We start from the raw sequence: 20120 nt of genomic DNA, 5'->3' as shown, positions 1-20120 counted from the left end.
CATGGAGAGGGAGACTCATACATCATGACCTCTGTGTCCAGCTGCAGCACAACCTGCCCGAGCCTTTTCTTTGCACGGAGGCTCTCCTCTGTGTGTCCCCTAAACTCACAGGGGGCTGAAAGTGGGCCTTGGCCAAGGCATCCTTTGTCTGGAATGCCTTCCCAAAGGAGACTCAACTGGTGCCAACCCTCATATCTTTTGTTTTGCCTGGGCTTCTTAAATCTATAAACAGTCTATAGGCGTTTAAAGCGCCACTCCACCAAATGTTAGGGTCTCTTTTAAACTTCTACTTTCTGCTAATTGATCCATTTAATTGTTTGGGGGATGATGCTGGCACCGGGAGACGGGGGGCGGGGGGGATTGTCTCTCTTTTTGAGCTATTCCAGGAGTTATACTGAGGAGCAGCATAAAACTGTTTTACATTTTGCAGTGTAATAAATAAATATTCATACATTCAGTCATTTGCTGTCTCTCCATGAGTGCTACTAGGGAACAGCTTGCGAGGTCTGGCATGCCTTTGGTGCCCTGAATCTCAGGGAGGCCACCTACCCCACCACCTTGCTGTCTGAGGACACTTGCAGAAGGAAAGGACTGGGGGTCTTGGTGATCCCCAGGGTAGCGGATTTTCCCCAGATGTGCCTCCCCTCCTGCTGCCCCTGCATCACCTCGCATCTTTCTGCAAACACCCTCCTCTCCCATCCATGCAACTCTTTTTACAAACAGGGGTGTCCTTACAAAGAAAGAATCCTTTAACAACACAAGAAATTGGAGTGTGCATGAAGCTGCATCTCAGATTTGTGCTCTGCGTTTGTGCTGCGAGCCTGAGTGCTGGGCCTTTTGGCACCTAGCACCACCCCTGATAGACACCAGCCCTAAGTCAGTCTGAGGAGTGTTTCAATTCCCTCCACTCTGGGGAAAACAGAGCGGGAGCACAGGCTGGAGTGTGGGGAGAGGGCAGCAGAATGGCATTTGGGAGGCTGCCTTTTTCTAATCGGTGTTTACAGAGAGCTGCTTTGGGCAGGGTTGGCTGTGGAGAAGTGGCCCATAAATTAGACCAGGCAGGCCTTGGAAAATTGGCTGTAGCTCAGTGGTTGGGCCCGAGTATTGCATGCTAAGAGGCCCGTGGTCAAGCCCTGACATCTCCTGCCGGGGGCTGGAAAGGACCCTGAAAGCAGGGAAGGGAAACACATGGTCCACATGCAGCTCCAAACTGTTTTCTGGTGCCCACCCCACTCCATGAATTTTCGGTGGTGCAAAGAAGTGATTTTCCTTTAAAGTGTGGTGCCTTGGGAGAGAAGCAAGATCATGCCTCCAAAAACTGCCTCTCAGCAAAATCAGCAGTGCCCAGGCTGGAAGGGGTTGGGAATTGGCCCTGGATTGGTGGAGGTTGTCTGGCCCTGGAAGGACCAGTGATCTAAAGTGCCAGGAGGTAGACTCCACAGAGGAAGCACCACAGATGCCCTTGAAACAGTTCAGGTGAAGATGCCCCCCTTGCATTTTGGCATTTATACATAAAAAGTACCAAATTGGGTTTGTGAGATTTTCTTGCTCCTTGAGCCATTGATTGGTTTTAGACAATACAATAACCCACACTTAATTGTTGGGTGTGGGTTGCTGTTGAACTGTGATACGTTATTATTAAATGTGGACGATTACATTGCATGAACCCAGCTGTGCTAACAAGGCATGGCTTCTTCACCACTAGTAAACCATGATTTGTTGTTGGCTTGCATACTGTAGTTTGTTCACTGGGGTTTGTTATCTCATTGGGGTTCAGACAGCACAACAAACAAGGGTTGAGTGTGGATTAGCATGCTGTCTGGAGCCACAGATTCACTTCTTGTCAATTATGAGAACTCACTGAAAATTGGGATTCAAGAAAGTAAGGCTGCTCCTGCTGGGTCAGGCTTGTGTTGTCCAGCATGGTGATCGCCACAATGGCCAACCAGATGTCCCTGAGAAGAACCTCACCTTTGCATGAAGGCAGCAGCTCTCTCCTGCTGCTGCTGTCCTGCAGATGGAATTCACCGGCATGTGTTTCTGAAACTATGGGTAGCATGAAGCCAGTATGACGTGTCATCATCAGTAGCCTTATCCTCCATCAATTTGCCTGATCCCCTTATCAAGCCATCTAAATCAGTTTTCTCTTTCCTGTACTGCTTTATTTGAACAGGTAGACGACATTGCAGCAACTCAGGAAGCGACAGTGTTAGAGATGGAAAATAATCACACCATTGCTCTCTCGGTGCTTCAGGATGAATATGAGTGCAAAGTCCAAGGTAATTTCATAGCATTGGAAAATATGGAGTCACTGGTGGCATGGTGGACATCTAGAGGGCAGGGTCAGTAAAGACAGAGCATCTTTTAAATTTTGAGCAGGCCATGCCACAGTAAGTGAAACTGAAGCACATGCACTCTAAGATCATGACTGCAAAGCAGGAACAGAGAACAATGACCCTGGTGATGGTGGTGGTGGTGGTATTGCCAGAGTCACAGGGAAGAGTAGTCTTAAGATCTTGGCAGCAAGCTCTAAGGACATTCACATCTGCTGCCTTACATATCTATCACAAAACATCCCTCTGCATGTCTATTTATCAGCAACAATGAGGCACAGCATGGTACAAAACCCTATCTGATGCATGTCTACTTAGAAATAAGGACTGCATCGGACACAGGAGACACCACATTAGCATCACATAACTAAGTGATACCAAAGGATGCCAATAAATAAAACAACAGGTCAAGAGCACTTAAAGTCAGTGCCTTATTTCTGTGTTTAAATCCTATCTTTGCACATTGCTTTGGGTTATCTTTGATAGCTCTCGGTTCCACTCTGCCCATGAATCAAGAGCCTCTGGGAAGGCCTTTTGTTTAAACCTTCCTCTGACTCATTTCAGATTCCTGCAACCTGTAAGAGGGACTTCTTCAGTCCCAACTGGGGAATGCTGCTCCCCCTTGAAGTTAAACTAGCAGCAGCATTGCCCTGGGCACCAGGTAAAAAGAACCCTGTTTTGACAAGCCTTTCAGTTAGATAGTTGGGCCACTGCGTTAGAGCAAGGTGCTTGTCAGGTAGCATATGTGAAATGCTTGATACCAGGGTGGAAATGTCCTCTTTTGCAAAGGGCAGTCCACTGCTTGAAGGGCTGCCAGAAAAGTGCCCTTTATTTGAAGCCTCTGTAATCCAGAGGGCAGCTGAAAGATACTCCAATTCCAGCTGAAAGATAAAGAACTGTAAGACAGTTCCATCACCAGGGAGCAGGCATTAGCAAGGTCTCTGTCTCCCACACTATGGTGATGCCTCTTGAATTCCCATCTTAATTCTAATTATTATTTATAAATTTCAATTTCTTTATATAAGTTAGCATATGCAAACTTTATGCAAAAAACTGTCCTTTTCTATTCCTACTTAGGATGACTCGTTAAGTGGCCACCCAAGTGGAATACATATTAGATACATAGGAGAATGCTGGATGCAGGTTATTAAATTAAATAAATGCATGAATGCCTTATACTCAGTCTGACCACTGGTCTGTCTTAGTCTGGTTCTAGGGGTTCAGGTGAGGTTTTCTGCTGAGATCCTTTTAAAAGAGTGATGAAAGGACTGAAACTGCAGGGCTGCCCCATCCATTCAACAGGGTGGCCCATCCATATCAGGCAGGAAAGCGTTAGGGGCATGACAGAGTTAAAGGCAACAAAACTGACCCACTAAAGGAAAACCAAAGAAAGGACAGGGAAGATTAATCTATCACAAATGGTGCACCAGAGATAACTTTGCAGAAATACTTTTAAGGTGGGAATTAATACTGGAAGCTCTACTGACATTCACAATACACATATCTGTGCTGGAAACTGATTCCCCTTGATTAAATAGCGGTTAAAATTCCCAGTAATCTGGCATCAAAGTCATGATGTCCGGAGTCGCCCACTTTAATCTATATGAATCTTACTGTCAATCTTTCTTATTTTGGATAAATGCTATTATCTTTATGCACACATGTTTTTTCTAAGATAGTTTCATGTTGGCGTTTCAATGCGCAAACCTCTCCTCACCCTCTCAGACTGAGTGTTCTGTGCAGGCTTTGGGTGCCCCCTTGTGGTTGAATTGGGCACTGTTCTGGGAATAAGTTTATGGAGTTCCTGCTTGTCGTCATTAGGCAGGTCAATAATTTTAAACAAACTCACCTTAAACATTATGTGGGTTATTAAAACACAGACTTATTCAAGGTCAAATTTCAAATTATGAAAAACATCCACATTTAGTGTACATCGTATAGCCTTTAAAACAAGAAAAAAGCTGGAATGACTCCTAAATTCATAGTTATCAATAGATATTCAGTCAATAGCTATAGGTAATAGGTAACTTAGCTATTACAATTTTCATTAAAAATGCATTAAGGTTGCAACTTGATGGCTCTTGGGAGGATGCCCAGGTACTTGGGGGCAGAGGGAATGGAATGCCTCTGAGAGTAAAGAGGCAAGCCTGACCCCACAGTTCTGTTCCATAACCCAGCAGAATGGGCTGCAGCTGGTGCTTCTCCAGCACTGGAGCTCTGCTGGCACGCATCCTGCTGGACTGTGGGTAGGGTGGTTCCTCCAGTTTTGAGTCTCCTCACCCCCAGTGGTAAGAGTGTTCTCTAAAGTTGCAGCACTGAAGAGAGGGCAAAAATATTGTATTTTTGACTGAAAACATTGAATTTTGATTGAATAGCATCCAAGGGGGTTGCTTTACCTCTGCTGCATTCATGGTAGTGACTTGTGCAGCCCTAAAATTTACCCTGGAAACAAGCACAAATGCTTGCTTCCAGGTCAGAACAGTTCAGTCGTGCTTCTTTTTTGCATGAATGATAGATCTTTTTTGATAGATCTGACCTGTTCCTGAAACAAGCATTTCCATTTCTTTGGGGGTTATTTCTAGACATGGAAAAGCCCCATTGCTTGAATGGTTGTCCTTACTTGTGCATAGGCACAGTAGGATCCGAGATGAAGTTACAGGGCTGGATCATTTGCATCTCTGGGTGGCGCTCTGCCTCATCACCTTGCTGTTCATGCACACTTGCTGAAATACAAGATTATCTCTGTTGCATTAGCTGCTTTTTGCCCGCATGGGCATCATCTTCTGCTTCTGTCTCACCCTGAAATTTAATACTCCCTTCTTACCCATCCATATATCCCTTTTTACAGTCAGGGTATTCTTAGGAGGCAGGGCCCTCCTAAGAGAGAGGAGGGAGAGAGACTTTAAAAGTGCAAAGAGACTTTAAAAATATAAATTATGTAAATTGTCATTTGCAAATACGTGGTTTTTATTTCCTATGGACCTCAAGCCTGAATCTTTTTGGTACCCAGCACACCTCCTGAATAAGGTATTAACCTATGACTTCATTGCTCTGGCATTCCATCTGTTACTCTAAAGGTGGAGAACTAATTTTGGACAAGGGGATGGCCATCAACCCTACCCAGCCCTTCACAGGTCGAAGGATGAACACAAGGCCATGGTTCCTGGCGTCATTTGGTTGCCACTTCAAGCCCTAGGTGGAATTCCTGCAGCTGCTGGTTTGGCCAGGGAGCCCGGCTTGCTGTGCATCCAATTCCCTCTGCCGGGAAGATGCAGGGAGGGTAAAACTGGTGGGTGGAGGAATCCCTGCTCTTATCTCTGATCAGCAATTGGAGATAAGATTGGGAATTCCATTCCGCTTAGTGCGCCACTCCCTCTTCCAGCTGGGCCTGCCTGGCAGCCAAATTGGGCCTGCACACCCATAGCTCCCTGCCCCCAGACTATTGATAACCTTGTGGCCTCATAGCAGGGCTGAAAGATGAGGTGAGGAGTGTCTGTTTTATGTGAGTGTGTTTCTTTGTGTACTTGTTTCTTTGGTATATATGCCTAGCCTCAAAAATGTTCTTTTCCCAGAGCATTTAAACCCCTAACTTCCTTTCCTCAACCTGACGCCACTGGCAGTGCTGGTGGGAATTATTGGAGGCACAGTCCCAACACATCTGGAAGGCATCCGATTAAGGAAAGCTGCCATATGCTCTTTTGTACCCTTAGCATTAATTAAGTTTGAGCTCATACAAAGAATTAGGACTTTGCCCCTAATTTGCAGAAGGACTGACTAATCCTCAGGCCTCTGCAGCCAAGGGTTCCTCTGTCAAACTAAATCCCTAGGGAATGGCAGGTGGGTGCGCAGAGGAATTGATATTTAGCGACCAGCATCACTTGCACAGGCAGGCCCTGGCTAATGAGACAAGTGTCTGTCGTATCCAGCCCAGTACCCAGATGTTGACTACATCACAGCTGAAGATCGACGGCTTACAAAATAAACTTTGGGTCAGTAGCACTGGTCACATCAACAAGCTGTGTTGACAGCTGCCTGCGGAGGAGAGATTTGTTTACAAAGGACTCTGTGTACAGAGCACAGTGTGGATCGTGAAGCTGTGACAGGGACTGAACCAGCCCTCAGTGTTGGGACACCTGCTTTGCATACAGAAGATGCCATCTTCAGTCCCTGAAGAGCTTCAGAGATAGCTGGGACCAGGGAAGGGCCTTTTCCTGAATCCTTGGAGAGGCATCGTTACAGTAGATAGTGCTGGGTTAGTCTGACAAATAGTCTGGCATGCCGAAAGGTGACTTCTTATATTCCTGGTTGATGGCTCTTTAGAAGGTTCACTGTGTTTCACATTCAGGTTCTCAGACATTCTTACAACAACTTGGCAAGGTAGGCCAGACATAGGATTATCCTCATACTGCAAATTGAGACAAGGGGAATCGAGGCTGAAAGAATGCTGGCTTGCCTAATTGGGTTTATTACATTCAGATTTCAAACAGGGATTTTACACATCACAGCCAAGCAACCAGCTGCTCTTCAGCTGTGCCAGTCTGTACCGTCCAACATGGACTATCAGGAGTTCTAGCCTAGCACTTGTGGAGGATATAGGGTGGAGGAAGGCGGAATGACACTTTTAGTCACTCTGCAATGTGACCTACAGAAGATTTCAGCATCATATGCAGAACCAAATAGATGAGGTAGCTTCTTGGTCACTAAGCAAAGTATTCTCTCCTCCCGTTGGACAAGGAACTTTCCCTGTGTGTGGAATCTTGCTGAAATTCATCTGAGTAAAGATATCCACTGCCCAGGGAAGCTTAGTATAATCATTTGTTCCAAGTGCCACTGATTTTCCTGCCAGGTGTGTCTTTCTACCCCTGGACTTAGTACAGTAGAAGCAAAGCCATGCTGAAGCATTAGTGTTCAGTCTAGACTGACCCACCATAAGACTTGTGGTTGGGCACCACTTAGCTGGACATCATAAATGGCAGTGTGAGATGTGTGACAGCCAAGATCCAGCAGTATCGAGCCCTAAGAGCTAAGGCCCAGGGGTGGTGAGTGATGGATACGCAACATAGCATTTTCACACCACCCTGTTCTGTTGCTGTTCTTATTATTTTTTTCTCTCTAGAACTGAAGACTATGCATGAGTTGGAAAAGAGAGAACTTGAAGAGAGCTTTGAGAAGTTGCGTTTGTCACTCCAGGTTAGTACTTTCACGACATGTAAACCTCCGTGTTTTTCACAAAGCTCTGCTTGTTGCAACACACATCAAGGGTCCCTGTGCGCTCAGAGGGTCCCTGTTTCATATTTCAAAGTGTATATCAGCTCCCCACCCATCCCCACCTGCGCCCCACTGTGCTCCCAGCTCCAGTCTGTGGACTCCACAAGTCAGCTGAAAAAGCGCAGTGCAGCCCAGATGCCTGAAATCTGCTCTGCTCTCACTAGTGCATTCTTCGCAGAAGCAAGGTTTGAATCAGCAACTTCCTGAGTCTCAGCTCAGTCTTTTAGCTATTATGTTGCAGCATTGACTCAATTCACATGCTCAAAAACAAGAGAAAATTGCTCATGTGCCTGGAAAGAGCAATTATTTTGCCCATGCCTTTTGGAAACAATCTTTTTTCCTTTATCAGAGACCCCTTGTCTTTTGCCAGATATATTGAGAAAAGAACCCCTCCAATATCTCTTCTATATTGAAATTTTACTACCAGGCACCTGAGAATTTTTTCTCTCCTTTATTTCTGTGATATACAAGTGCCTCCTCTTTCCATTGTTTTCCAGTTAATACACAACAAAAGAACCCGTGGTTTGGGGTGGAAAGGATGGGCAAGAAGGCTTTTTTCCAACCCCTTTGCCTGCTTCTGGTGCGCTAAACAACATAACAATGCCCCCTGGGTTGTTCTCTATGACTTGTGAACCCTTAGCTTTGGGTTATGTTGAGAGAGAAACAAACATAGGTTACGTTGGCTTGTTCTTGAGTGAAAATGCTGGGTTATGTCTCCCTCAACAACTCAGAGTTCCAGGTTCACATGGCAGAGACGTCATCCCAGGATTGTTTAGCGAACTGGAAATGGGTGGGCAGCCAGGAGGCAGCATGAACACTCATGCCCACATGCCCCCAAACAACCCATGGAAGTTAACAAACAACGGGTTGTTTGTTGCATGTTTGCATATTCAACAATACATGAGCAAGTAGCAGGTCAAAATTATTTAACTAAACACAAGTACTGAAGAATAAAAGTGACATCTCCTTGAATTCCACAGGGTATTGGGTAGCCCCTGAACTCCCAGGTGATAACGTGCCTCAAGGAGGTAAAGGTGCCACATTAGAGGTATCATTCCCTTTCTTGTGTGCGCTCATCCCACTTTCCTCTCTATTCATGGTACAGCCGAAGCACTTCAGAAACTGGAGGAAAAGAAATAAGCGTCATAGGAAATGACGCCTCGCATCACACACACTCTATTCTGTTCTAGAAAGAACTGCTGGTTCCTGTCCTGAAGGCCAAAATGGGGAGTCCTTTAGTAGCTAGCTAGCAGATTTATTTATTTATTTATTTATTTATTTATTTATTTATTTATTTGGAGGTTTTGTATGCCGTCCCATTCGCATGAGCCTCGGGACAGCTTCCAACACAATAAATAAACAAGCATAAAAGATAATACATATTAAAATCCAGATTCACCCTGGCTGTAGAAATTAAAACCAATAAATAATATTAACAGTTATTAAAATATTGTTTAAATAAAAAGGTCTTGGCCTGGCGCCGAAAAACAAATAACGATGGTGCCAGGTGGACCTCTCTGGGGAGCGCATTCCATAAGTGGAGCACAATTTTGCAGATGAAAGAAGCAGGACAATCTTGACTGGGCCACAGTGGTGGAGAAAGTGAAAGCTCTCCTCCATGCTAGAGTCCCAGTCCAGATCAACAGGACTGTATTGCTAGAGTAAAAAAAAAAAAGGGTGGGGGGGGGCTAATAATTGTTAGCTACAGATTGCATCAAATGAATGTTAACCAAGCTTAAGTCCTTTTCAGTGTTATTCAGTAAAAGTGCAAGTAACCCCACATCTCTCAATCACATCTGTTTGACTCTTCATTTTCTTTCGTGGACTCAGCAGGAGTTAAGGCTGCCTGGCTTTCTCTGCATCAGGGCTACTGCCCAGCTCATTTCGCTCGTGGCAAGTGAAAGCATCCAAGGCAACGTGTGTTTGTGTTTGATGTTGCTACAGGACCAGGTAGATACCCTCACTTTCCAAAGCCAGTCTCTGAAGGACAAGGCAAAACGATTTGAAGAGGCATTAAAGAAAAACACTGAAGAACAACTGGAGGTAACTGAAAGGGAGTGTGTACACATGCACACTCACACACTTGCTTGGTTGGGAGAACCAGGGTTGTTTGAGCTCCCTAAAATCTCCAAAATTTACTTCATAGTTCAGCTCATTCCCATTCTCAATTGCAACAGTTTTGGGTTCATTTGACTGAATATTGCACATTTTTCATAATTGTGCATTTTTCAAAGTTATGCATTTTGTGAAGGAGAACAAATTTGTGAACATTTCTGGAGAATGGAAGCACTGATTTGCCTTTGTGTCTGGAGCTGCAAATGAGTCATTTTCAAAGGATTTGCAAAGTGAACTAAAATCCTCATACATCTCTGCATATAAATAATTTAATTAAACTTGTGAAAACAAAAATAAAATGTGTTGGACTATGATTTCTGTTTTCCATTGCTCTCCTTCTTCCTTCTAGGTCGCACTGGCTCCGTACCAGCATTTAGAGGAAGACATGAGAAGCCTGAAGCAGGTTTTGGAGATGAAGAATCAGCTCATCCATCAGCAGGAAAAGAGGATCATGGAGCTAGAAAGACTGGTGAGCTCCCTCGTGTGTGCTTTTTTGTCTTATTCCCATCTGGGGACAGGGAAGATGAAGGAAAGGCACAAGAGCTTTTGTGTATTTGTGGCACAAGCTATGACACACAGCAGCCTTCCACAAGATGGTGCTCTCCATGTGTGTTAAACTAGAGGTCCCATCATCCTCAGCCAACAAACTTGAGGAAGAGCCGGAGTCAGCCCCAAATAATCGGTTCTCTTGCCAAACTTCTCCTGTCATTTAAGGCAGGCAAGGGAAACATGCAGCCCTCTGGATATTGTTGAATTGCAGCTCCCATCATCTCTGACCATTGATTGTAGTGGCTAGAGCTGGTGGGGGCTGTAATCCAGCAACATTTGGAGGGCCACATGTTCCCCACCCAAGAAGTCTCTGCCAATGCTCAGGCAAGATCTACTCTCCTGCAACCTGCACCCACTAAGTTAATCCCTCTGAGGCAGCACCAGGCAAGCCTTTGCCCAACTCTGAGAGCCCTTCAAGCATCTGAAGAGAGCTCTCGCGTTCTGTCTCATCTGCTCTTCTCCTGGCTGAACATATCCAGTTCCTTCAAGTGACAAAATCTGATCTGGAACTAACTGAGGAAGGTGAGCAGCTGGCACCACTCCTCCCACAAAAATTGTTCTCCTCTCCCCTGTGGCATAGAGGATACTGCTTGCGTTGAGACAAAGCAAACCTAACATCTTCATCTGTTAAACCAAGGATGGTGTATGTGAGCTCTCGTATGTTTACACTGAGCCAACACCATCGGATCTGGGTGGACGCTTCTGCTGGAAAGAATTGGTGGCGTAGTCCTTTTGGGGAGCTCGCCTGCCCTGAATGCTCACACTGTGGCTGTCTCTTCTGTCACTGCAGGCCGAAAAGAACTTAATACTGGAAGAAAAAATCCAGGTGCTTCAACAGCAAAATGAAGACCTCAGAGTCAGGATTGATCAGAACACTGTGGTGACCAGGTCTGTCTAAGCATTTGCTCTGCAGTTTAAAATGGCAAATAGAAATACCATTGCCCTATAGAGTGTCATGATCACATTAGCAGCACATAATGTTCCTTTAGCTTATTGAAAATTCAAGTCTCAGAGCAGCTACAGGTGCAGCCCTACACTTGGGAGGAGGAAATGGTCAAGAATTTCAGTTCAGTGCTTTTATTTTTAGTAAGAATTTACCAGCATTTGCATTTTGCTTCAAATTGGGAATGAAAGGAATGACATTTTAAAATTCCAGATGTGGGAGAAAGTGATCCATCCTCAACTGAGCTTCTTTTCAAGAATGAATGGATAGATCATTCTATATTACTTGTCCTGCCCCATTTTCTGTGTTGCTCCTTTTTAAAAGGTCTGAACATTCCAACTTAAATTCTATAGAATTTCCCCTACAATAAGCATTTTGTATGTATTTCCCCCTAAAAAATGGGTGCGCATTTTTGCACTCATTTTTGAGCTGAGCACTACATCACAAAATGTGAAGAAGTGTGCAATCAAAGGGGATGCTCTGCTCTTATCAGTGTGTTAATCCATAAAGTGTAAAGTTGCTGAAATGAAATGTTCTAGTAGAACATGAGCTCTGAGCCAGGGAGGGTCTCGTTGAAATCACAGTGGCCTTGCACTGGTTGAGTTCTTCCTTGGCTTCAGCTAAACCTGGATTTCTCATTTTCCGCAGGGTGGTTAAAAACAATCCTATGCACGTTTACACAGAAAAAGGTCTTGCAACTTCCCGTCTCCCACATCCATGCTGAATGGGGAACACTGCAAGTTGCAGGAACTTTTCCTGAAAGATATACGCTCTCATACACATGGTCCAGTTCATCGGGTGCATATGGGCAGTGTCACAACAGCTTATATCAGAATATACTGGCTTCTCTTAGAGCTGTCAGTTTCTCAGACTGGAGCCCCATTGGTAAGAGGAGTGGTTTCCTCTACAGAGTTGTTAGAATTCCTAAGGAAATATACATGAAGTTCACCAGATAGACCACAGATGCAACCCTGTGCGCATTTTCCTGGGAGTGAAGTCCACTGAACTCAGTGGGACTTGCTTCTGAGTAAACATACATAGTGCTGTCGTGTGTTATCATTAACCATCTGCTCCATTAACGCAGAGACTCCATAAACAAAGCTTTCCTCCTCAGGAATTGCCAACAGTTCGCTTATACTGTGGATCAGTGCTGACTTGAAGTTTATTCTGCAAGCAGTTGATCTTCAACGTCTATGCTGAAAACACCTGGGTATTGGGGTAGACACTACCTGAATCTCTGTATGTTTCAAATTAATCCACTTTGCAGAGAGATGGTTTTCCCTGCAAAACATGATCACAATACACCATGTATGGGCACAAGAATGCCACATGTAAGGCCATTATGAGTATGGGGGCTTCTCTTGGCTTCTCTTGGGGGCTTCCACAGGCGGCTGGTTGGCCACTGAATGAACAGAATGCTGGACTCGGTGGCCCTTTAATCCGATCCAGCAGGGCTCTCCTTGTGTTCTCGGTCTTCTTGCTTATCTATAGCCCTGCTGCATCAGTTTTATGGGTACTTTTGCCAATTTTGCTTTTTCCTTGTGCAAACCTGCAGCATGTTAATGCAGAATTGTTGTTTCATTGTGGCATACAGCATGTGAACTTGCATCACTCTTTGTGGTTAGAGCGCCATCCTAAGGTCAGAACCCTCTGTCCGTGCAGTGCCCTGTGGGACCGGGAGGACAACACTGGTGAAACCCCCTCTCCATCCTTCCCCCATTTATACCTTTAGCTTCTCAGCTTGCCTAGCTGCCTTGCCGTGTACTGTGTGTACTGGGGACTATGGAGGGGAGACACCCAAGCTCCCTGAAATTCTCCTAACGTTCTGCAAAGCTCAGCCTGGCTCCTGTTCTCATTTGCAATCTCTTTTTCTGTTCATTGGAATAGGGAAAGTTCTGCATCATTCACAGGTAGCCCATTTCCAAGTGCATGCCTGGTGAGCACAAACCTGAGAGTGGGGATTTGCAGGGATTTCTGGGGAATGTGCTCCTGCAGGGGAATGTTAGGGGTTGCAGACAAGACACTCTTGAGTGGCCTACAAATTGAAACGAATTCCTGATGCATCCCTACTGGTGTGGGGGAGGCTTTGTGCTCCAGTGGCCCCTTCCTCCTTTCCCATCCTGCCTCCTTTGCTCACCCAACAAGGCTGAGGCTGCCATTACAGCCCTGAAAGAGCAGCCCGTGTGCTGCTTTCTATGGCAGGGGTCGGGTGGGGGAACCGTCCAATCTCAGGTTCCCCTTCCCAAAGTCGTTGCAGATTCTGCAGCCCCGGGATTGCGGGAGGGAATCTGCCATGCTCCCACAGTCCCCGAGATGCTCTCCCAGGCATCCCCGGAGAGCTTTACACATGATTTTAGCGAGACACAAATGCAGAAGGGTGGTCTGTGGCTACAAAGACAAAAATAAAGAGTCACACCTTGATTGAGGTATGAGATTTTATAACCTAATGCCCACTTTATCAGATGCTCTAATTAGCGGACATACTAACCCAGCGGGGACGCAGGTGCCTGTAATGTGACTGTCGCATGCCTTGTGCATATCAGGCAAAGCTGAGCACATGCCTCAGAGACGCAAGCCCTCCGACAGAAAGCAGCACTTTGCTGCACTACGGTCTCGCGTTCTGCTTTCCCCCATCGTGCCACAGCCGCTGAACTCAGTGATATCTGAGGATCCTTAGTGCCTGCCTCCAACTGATGTTCTGTCTGTCTCAGCAGGAACTCTTCTCCAAAGAGCCAGGCCTGTGGCTGAGCTGACGGAGATCTCCTGGCTTCCTTCCAACGTGTGCACAGCACTCCATGCCCATCCTTTCCCGTCTTTACCTGACCCTTCACGTCTTTTGCTGCTGTCAGCATTAGATGAGCGAGGCAAAAACTATGCAGGAGAGAGGCAGAGCCACAACGGGAGGGCTCTTATTTTCTTCCTGCTCACCAGAAGAAATTATCTTTGGGCACATGCTGGTAGTGTGGGAAAACAAGACAAGCAAAATCCTCATGCACACACTCTTGTCCACAAAGATACATCCTGCCTGGAGAGCCGCTTGGGGATAGTCTGCAGCTTCACTTCATCCTCCAGCAAAGAGATCGTTGATTTATTGTCACAGCAGAGCAGGGGCCGCCAGTCACGGCTGGCTTCTGTACTGTGCAGCTTCCCTTTGCGTTGCTTATGTACTGTATTGCAGGTGAAGGCTCCCTTCAGTCTTCCTTCTAGCCCATTCTGGGGCCCAAGCTGGCCAGCAGGCATTGGAGCACCTCTAGAGGTTCTACCCCCTGCTGTACAACCACACGCCCCTGTATTACCCCAGACCGAGCATCAGAGAGAAGCTGGGAATTCTCTGAGCCCAGTTGGCCAGAACTTGTAGGAAGCCTGCCAGCCCCATCCAAGCCCCTAAGTGCACCTGCCATCCTGCCCCCGTCAGCATGTGATGACTGTGGACAGAGCAGCTGAGCTTGGCCAGTGCCCTTAACAGCCAGCCAGGTCGCTTTCTATGAAGAGAAAAGCCTGGGGCCCTGCTCAGCTCGCTTGCAGAAAAAAGAAAAGTGGTCATCCTGGTGCCAATGACATCACAGAAAGGGGTGGGGCTTGGGGTGGGGCTTGGGGTGGGCCTGCCCCCTTCATTGTATCCAGCCCACCAGGCTTAGTCTAAGGGACAATCTAGCCATGAAACATGAAGTGCCCCCCTCAAAAATGTAAAAAAAAAAAGAGTATTGGATGTAAAAAATCTTAGATCCTATATTAGGGTGGCAAACTAGAATCTAACGGTAATCTCTGGGTGATTTCTGACTCCTCTTAATTCATAACAGCAGGAACAAAATGACCAAGCCTCCATTATACTGTGAAATGAAGAACATTTGAGGCAACCAGAAGAGGATGTGTTCATTCCTGGTACTGAAGATAAAGTCCTGCGCTTAAAATCCCTTATTTCTAAGGGAGTGCAGAACAACTAGCTGTGAGACTAATCCAACTCAAACAATGCTTCCCATCCACCCTGCACTGCCTCTGGGGCTTCCTGCCCCGCCACCAGAGGGCATCCCTCTGCATCTGTCTCCGGGGAGGAAGGGCGGTCTGCATCGAGACCTGCCCACAGTGGAGCCACTTTGCCTGGCAAAGGTGACTCCCCATGCCCCTCATGCCTTCCGCTGTCTCTGATGTGGGCAATAGGAATGGGGGGCAGCCTGCTGGGAGGAGGCACAATTCTCTACAACCTTCCAGCATGAAGAGAAACAGGAAGGGGGGAAAGCGATGGGGTTTGGAGCCACGGCTCCTGACTCATTCAGCTCATGGGGGTCTTGATAGAGGGGGCTCTCTGGCCTCCACCTGTAAACAGTTCTGTGTCCCTGATTTTTTTTTCTTCTAATGGTTATATGCATATGATGATGCTTTTTGCAGAGTCAGCCCCTAATTGACCTGGCCTAGAAGTAGGACCATTAATTACCAAACCTAGGACCATTCATGGGCTTAGCAAGTCTACTCTGACTGCACTTTCCAAGCACTTTCCCAGTCTTCCTCCCAGGGAACCTTTCAGCAGAGGCGCAAGGGGTTGAACCCGGGACCTTTTGCATGCAAAGCATGTGCTTTCCCACTGGGCTATGGCACCCCGTTAAGAACCCTCAAACGATCCTGCTGCCAAGCACATTTGCTTCTGACGCTTTCTACAGTGGCTCAGGGCTGGTTCACCCATGCATGCCTGTGGCTCAGTTCCTCTGCACGCGCAGCTGACGACTGGAAGCGGAATGTGTGACGTGATGCTTCTGCAAAAAGAACAACCTTGTGCTTGAGATAATGTTGGTGTGATGACCCTGTTGGTCGTAGTTGTATAGTTAGAGCGACTTGTTTATACATGCAAGCCACTGCTCTGTGCTGGAGCACTCCAGTGGTGAGCATGCACCGGGGAACCAGCCCCATGCGCAAGAACGAATGAGGACGGTTTCATTACAGGAAGTCTGGGGCTGGGGCCAGGTTGAGGCACTTGCAGCTGGGTAGGCAGAGGTGGTCTTCCTGCCCCCTCTTCCGAGCGGCAGCCCCTCCAGTCCTTGAAAATGCTACACAGAGAATCGGAAGATCCAGCTGGATAGATTGAGCTGGTGTGGTGGGGGAAGGAGGGATCCCTCCAAATTGGGTGAGGATACCTTCCTTGACCAGGGGCCTTCCATCTTGAGAAGAGAGCTCCTGAATCCCCCACCTAGTTTACATTAGGCCATGAAAGCCATCTATTGTGAGCAGAAGGTAAGGAGGAGGAACAGGCGGTGAGGAGGAGGAACGGCAGTTGCCATGGCCAGCCTGCTCACTGGCTCTCTGCCTGTCAGTGAGTGGTAGCAATGGAGAGAAAGAGGATGGGGTGCAATCACAGCTGGTGATGATGGCACAGTGAGAAGGTCGGCTCGCTGCAGGAGAGGCCCACGGTGATGCCTTGTCTCAGGGGTTTGCGGGGACCTGGAGCTGCCACTGGGGAAGGGAACAGACCGGGCCGAATCCAAAACCTGAAGGTAAAACAGGTTTTGAGGGAATCCTGAGAACTGTTTACAAAACAGATGCAATGATCCCGTGCTCCAGATGAGGCATGCAGTAACGATGAAAGGCAGGCACAGTTATGAGCTGATCTTGCCTTTTTTGCCTCTCTAGGCAGTTGTCCGAAGAAAATGCCAATCTCCAAGAATATGTTGAGAAGGAAAGCAAGGAGAAAAAGAGGCTGAGCAGGACTAATGAAGAGCTGCTGTGGAAACTTCAGACATCAGAACCCATGAGCCCCGTTAAATTGTCTCCAACTTCTCCTACACACATCTACCGCTCTTCCTCAGGACCTCCAACCCCTGCAAAAGTCAGCATCGTGCCAAGATGACAACCAAATCCAGCAGTTTCAGAGGAATTGTCCCTGACAATATCCCAATCAACTGAATGTTTTCATGCAAGAAAGTATTAATCACAGTAAAAGTAGGTACCTGGGAACTGATAATAGACCAACATGTTCTCTACTGCATATGACTAGGCAGTCTGCTCTTGTGGTTTCAGCATCAGAAGCTCTAGCAGCACCATAAAATAACGTAATCTAGTGTAGTCTGATGTGTGGAAACAATTCTGGCTTGATAAGGCAAGGGAAGACTCTCATTACGACTTAACATTCAATCCAAATGAACTTTAATTGCTGCAGTATTTCACATTTGTTGCAAGTTCGAGTTCTGAATAACGTGTGTGCGTAGCTCTAATAAGGTATGGATGGTACTGGAATCCATGCACGTAGTGTGGGGCACATGTAGGGAACACACACACACACACACTTCTGTATATGTAGCTGAAGCTCTTCTGAACTACATTTTTATATGAATTGATTCTACAAAAAGTGCTGATATATTTTCAGAACAGCAGTTTTGTAACATGTGCCTAAGAGTTAAACTGAAATGAAATTCCACTTTTGTTTTGGTCAAAGCTTCCCAGGAAAATTTCTACTGAAACTAGAAAGAAGTTACACAAAAGTAGAAGCACCTTCCAAATGACCACCAAGTGGTATTTTTCTAAAGCAAAACACCAGCGACTTTAAAATTCTTCAATTGTTACTGCCTTCAGAAATTTGCTTTTTTAATCAATGTCAAACATGGTCACACATCACCCAATTCAAAAATAGAACCCTTATTACCCTTGTAAGGAGAAACTAGTCAAGGAGGCATAGAAAGGTGATCGCCTCATGTTTTAGTTTTCAAGATGACTCCTTTTAAGTCCACCTGTAGTTTTGTTTAAGTCACATGTTTGACGTTCTCGGGATTAATAGCAAGGCAATATGTATGTAGATGTAAACTTATAAGACAAAGTCCCCACACCACATGACAATTTTTAATGCAGTGATCATGAAACACAGGCTAAAAGGGTGAAACTCTACTTGCCATATTCCTTTATTGGCCTCAAAATATAAGGTATCTCGGATGTTCTTCACCCATATTCTGTCTTCCTACACATATAACAAAGCCTAGGTCTATCGATAACAGGATTCTTTGTGAAAGGCAGGGATAACCCAACTGTACAACCAACCCAAGGAAGCAGTATTTCTAGAGGCACCAGTGCCACTGTTGCCGTCTGAAAGGCGTGCTCTGAAGGCACTGCGGCGTTGACAAAAGGGTTGAGGTTGCACACCTGGCTGGGCCCTTGTGCAACACTGCCCGGGCTGCTGCTCTCAGATCAAGAAGCAAAATTAAGTTGGGCTGTCTATGCTCATAGAATAGCCATCGATGTTACATCCTTCCATTTAGTCAGCACTAATGCATCGTTTTTGATCCCATTTGGTACCAATGGACATAGCACTGCCTTCTTTGCAATGAACTCAGTACTGCTATCCAGTTTCTATTTAGTAACAGCAGCACCTAGGTCAGGGCTGCTAGGATGTAGTCTGGTTCCCTAGACAGTAGCATAGCAGTCAGTATAGTGTTAGACCTCGAGAGATTCTTCAACATGAACTAGACAGACAAAAGGGATAGAGGAAATATCCCTTATGGTCTTCAGTGTGATAGATGGTGGGATCCAGCATGTGTGTGAGATAGAATAGGGTTAGACTGTGAAAGCATTGAATGTAGCATTGGGCAGTTGTGGAGCATGAATCATCTAAATGAGCTTTCCCCATCCCAGGGACGTTCAGATGTTTTGGACCACAACGGCCATTAGCCCTGGCCAGCATGGCCATTGGGGGAGCATTTGGAGTGCATCAGGTTGGGGAAGGTGGTTCTAAGAAAAAGAAAACTGCTTTTAGATGTCCACTGGATAATTTGGTTCTCAGTCACTGGGCTGGGCTTGAGCCATCTGGGAAGTAAAATCACAGGTTTCCAAAGTGCCATAAGCACGCTGGGGAGCAGAGTGGGACTCGGGGTAGGCCTCAGTAAGCTGTGCAAACACATATCTGGAGTCCACACAAGCACTTAGCCCAGGGAGTCTTAGGATTTGTGCATGAGGTTTGGCTGTGATGCAAGCCCTAAGACTCCCACTGAGACTGAAGAGAGAGCCAGCATTGCTTGATCACCGCAGGTTTGTGCTCCAAAATCTATGATGTACAAAGTAACAAAGTTTGGGGGGGAGGTTGTTTTTTAGGGAAATTTATTTTTGTAGCTGCCTTGCATGAAACTGTGCTACTGAGTACATCCTGTTAGATTAGCTCATGCCACGTTCATAATCCTCACAGACTGTGGCACTAGATTTTGCATAAGGGTGAGTACGGCCCAAGAGTAGGGTAGCTGTGACACTCACTGGCATACTTTTAGCCACTTTCCACAGTGCAATCGCAAAAGGCACAGACGACACTGCAATAAGCATTGTTCATTGTTGTGTTACGACCTCGTACAAGCTTGGCTCATGTCAGCAATATTCCCACAAGTTTGATACAACCACATCACTGCTCTGCAAGCCCTGTATCACTCGCCAATCACAGGCAAGCGGAACCGAGTGGTGAGTGGGTGGGACTGGGCGACCATCAGCTTCTGTGTTAATGTACATCCCTCATCTGTTCCTCTATGCAATGAATGCGTCCAAGCTGAGAATGGGGCTTTGGGAGCAGGAAATGGCATGCAGATCTCTGTCCCCGACTGCAGCTTTCCCCATTGTGGTGGCTTCCAGATGGGGGGGACTGTGATTCCCATTAGTCCTACCAAGTTTGGTGGAGAGTTATGGGAGTGCCAGTCTGACACCTTTAGAGGCCATCAGGTTAGGATAGGCTGATCTACTGTGGTGTGAGCAGACAATGGAGACCCCATGCCCTTAATTTAGCACCAGTTGTTCTTCCTTGCTCCCAAAAAGACAGCCTAGAGTCACTTTCCCTTTTATAAAACTTCCCATTGTTCTGAACAGCACAGAATGGAAACTGGCCACTTATTCAGCCCAGGTAATTTATACTGGAGAAAATCCCTTTGTGAGCCAGTTAGACTGACTCAGCCAATATTCCC

General features: G+C 46.3%; 1 protein-coding gene across 3 annotated transcripts in view; it reads left to right on the top strand.

Annotated features, from left to right (window-relative positions):
- Window positions 1–17259, top strand: part of MTUS2 (microtubule associated scaffold protein 2) — a 225935-nt gene extending 208676 nt beyond the window's left edge. For all 3 annotated transcript variants that reach the window (XM_044442748.1, XM_044442747.1, XM_044442749.1), the window contains 6 exons: window positions 2174–2279; window positions 7450–7523; window positions 9546–9644; window positions 10066–10185; window positions 11056–11153; window positions 16828–17259. In XM_044442748.1, coding sequence (XP_044298683.1) covers window positions 2174–2279; window positions 7450–7523; window positions 9546–9644; window positions 10066–10185; window positions 11056–11153; window positions 16828–17044 — 714 coding nt within the window. In that variant the 3' untranslated portion in view covers window positions 17045–17259. The remainder of the gene's footprint in view (window positions 1–2173; window positions 2280–7449; window positions 7524–9545; window positions 9645–10065; window positions 10186–11055; window positions 11154–16827) is intronic.
- Window positions 17260–20120: the final 2861 nt, after the last annotated feature.

This window comes from Varanus komodoensis, unplaced genomic scaffold (genome assembly GCF_004798865.1).
Source record: "Varanus komodoensis strain SLA01 unplaced genomic scaffold, ASM479886v1 scaffold4, whole genome shotgun sequence".
NCBI lineage: Eukaryota > Metazoa > Chordata > Lepidosauria > Squamata > Varanidae > Varanus > Varanus komodoensis.
This window is presented reverse-complemented; position numbering and strand designations above follow the sequence as displayed.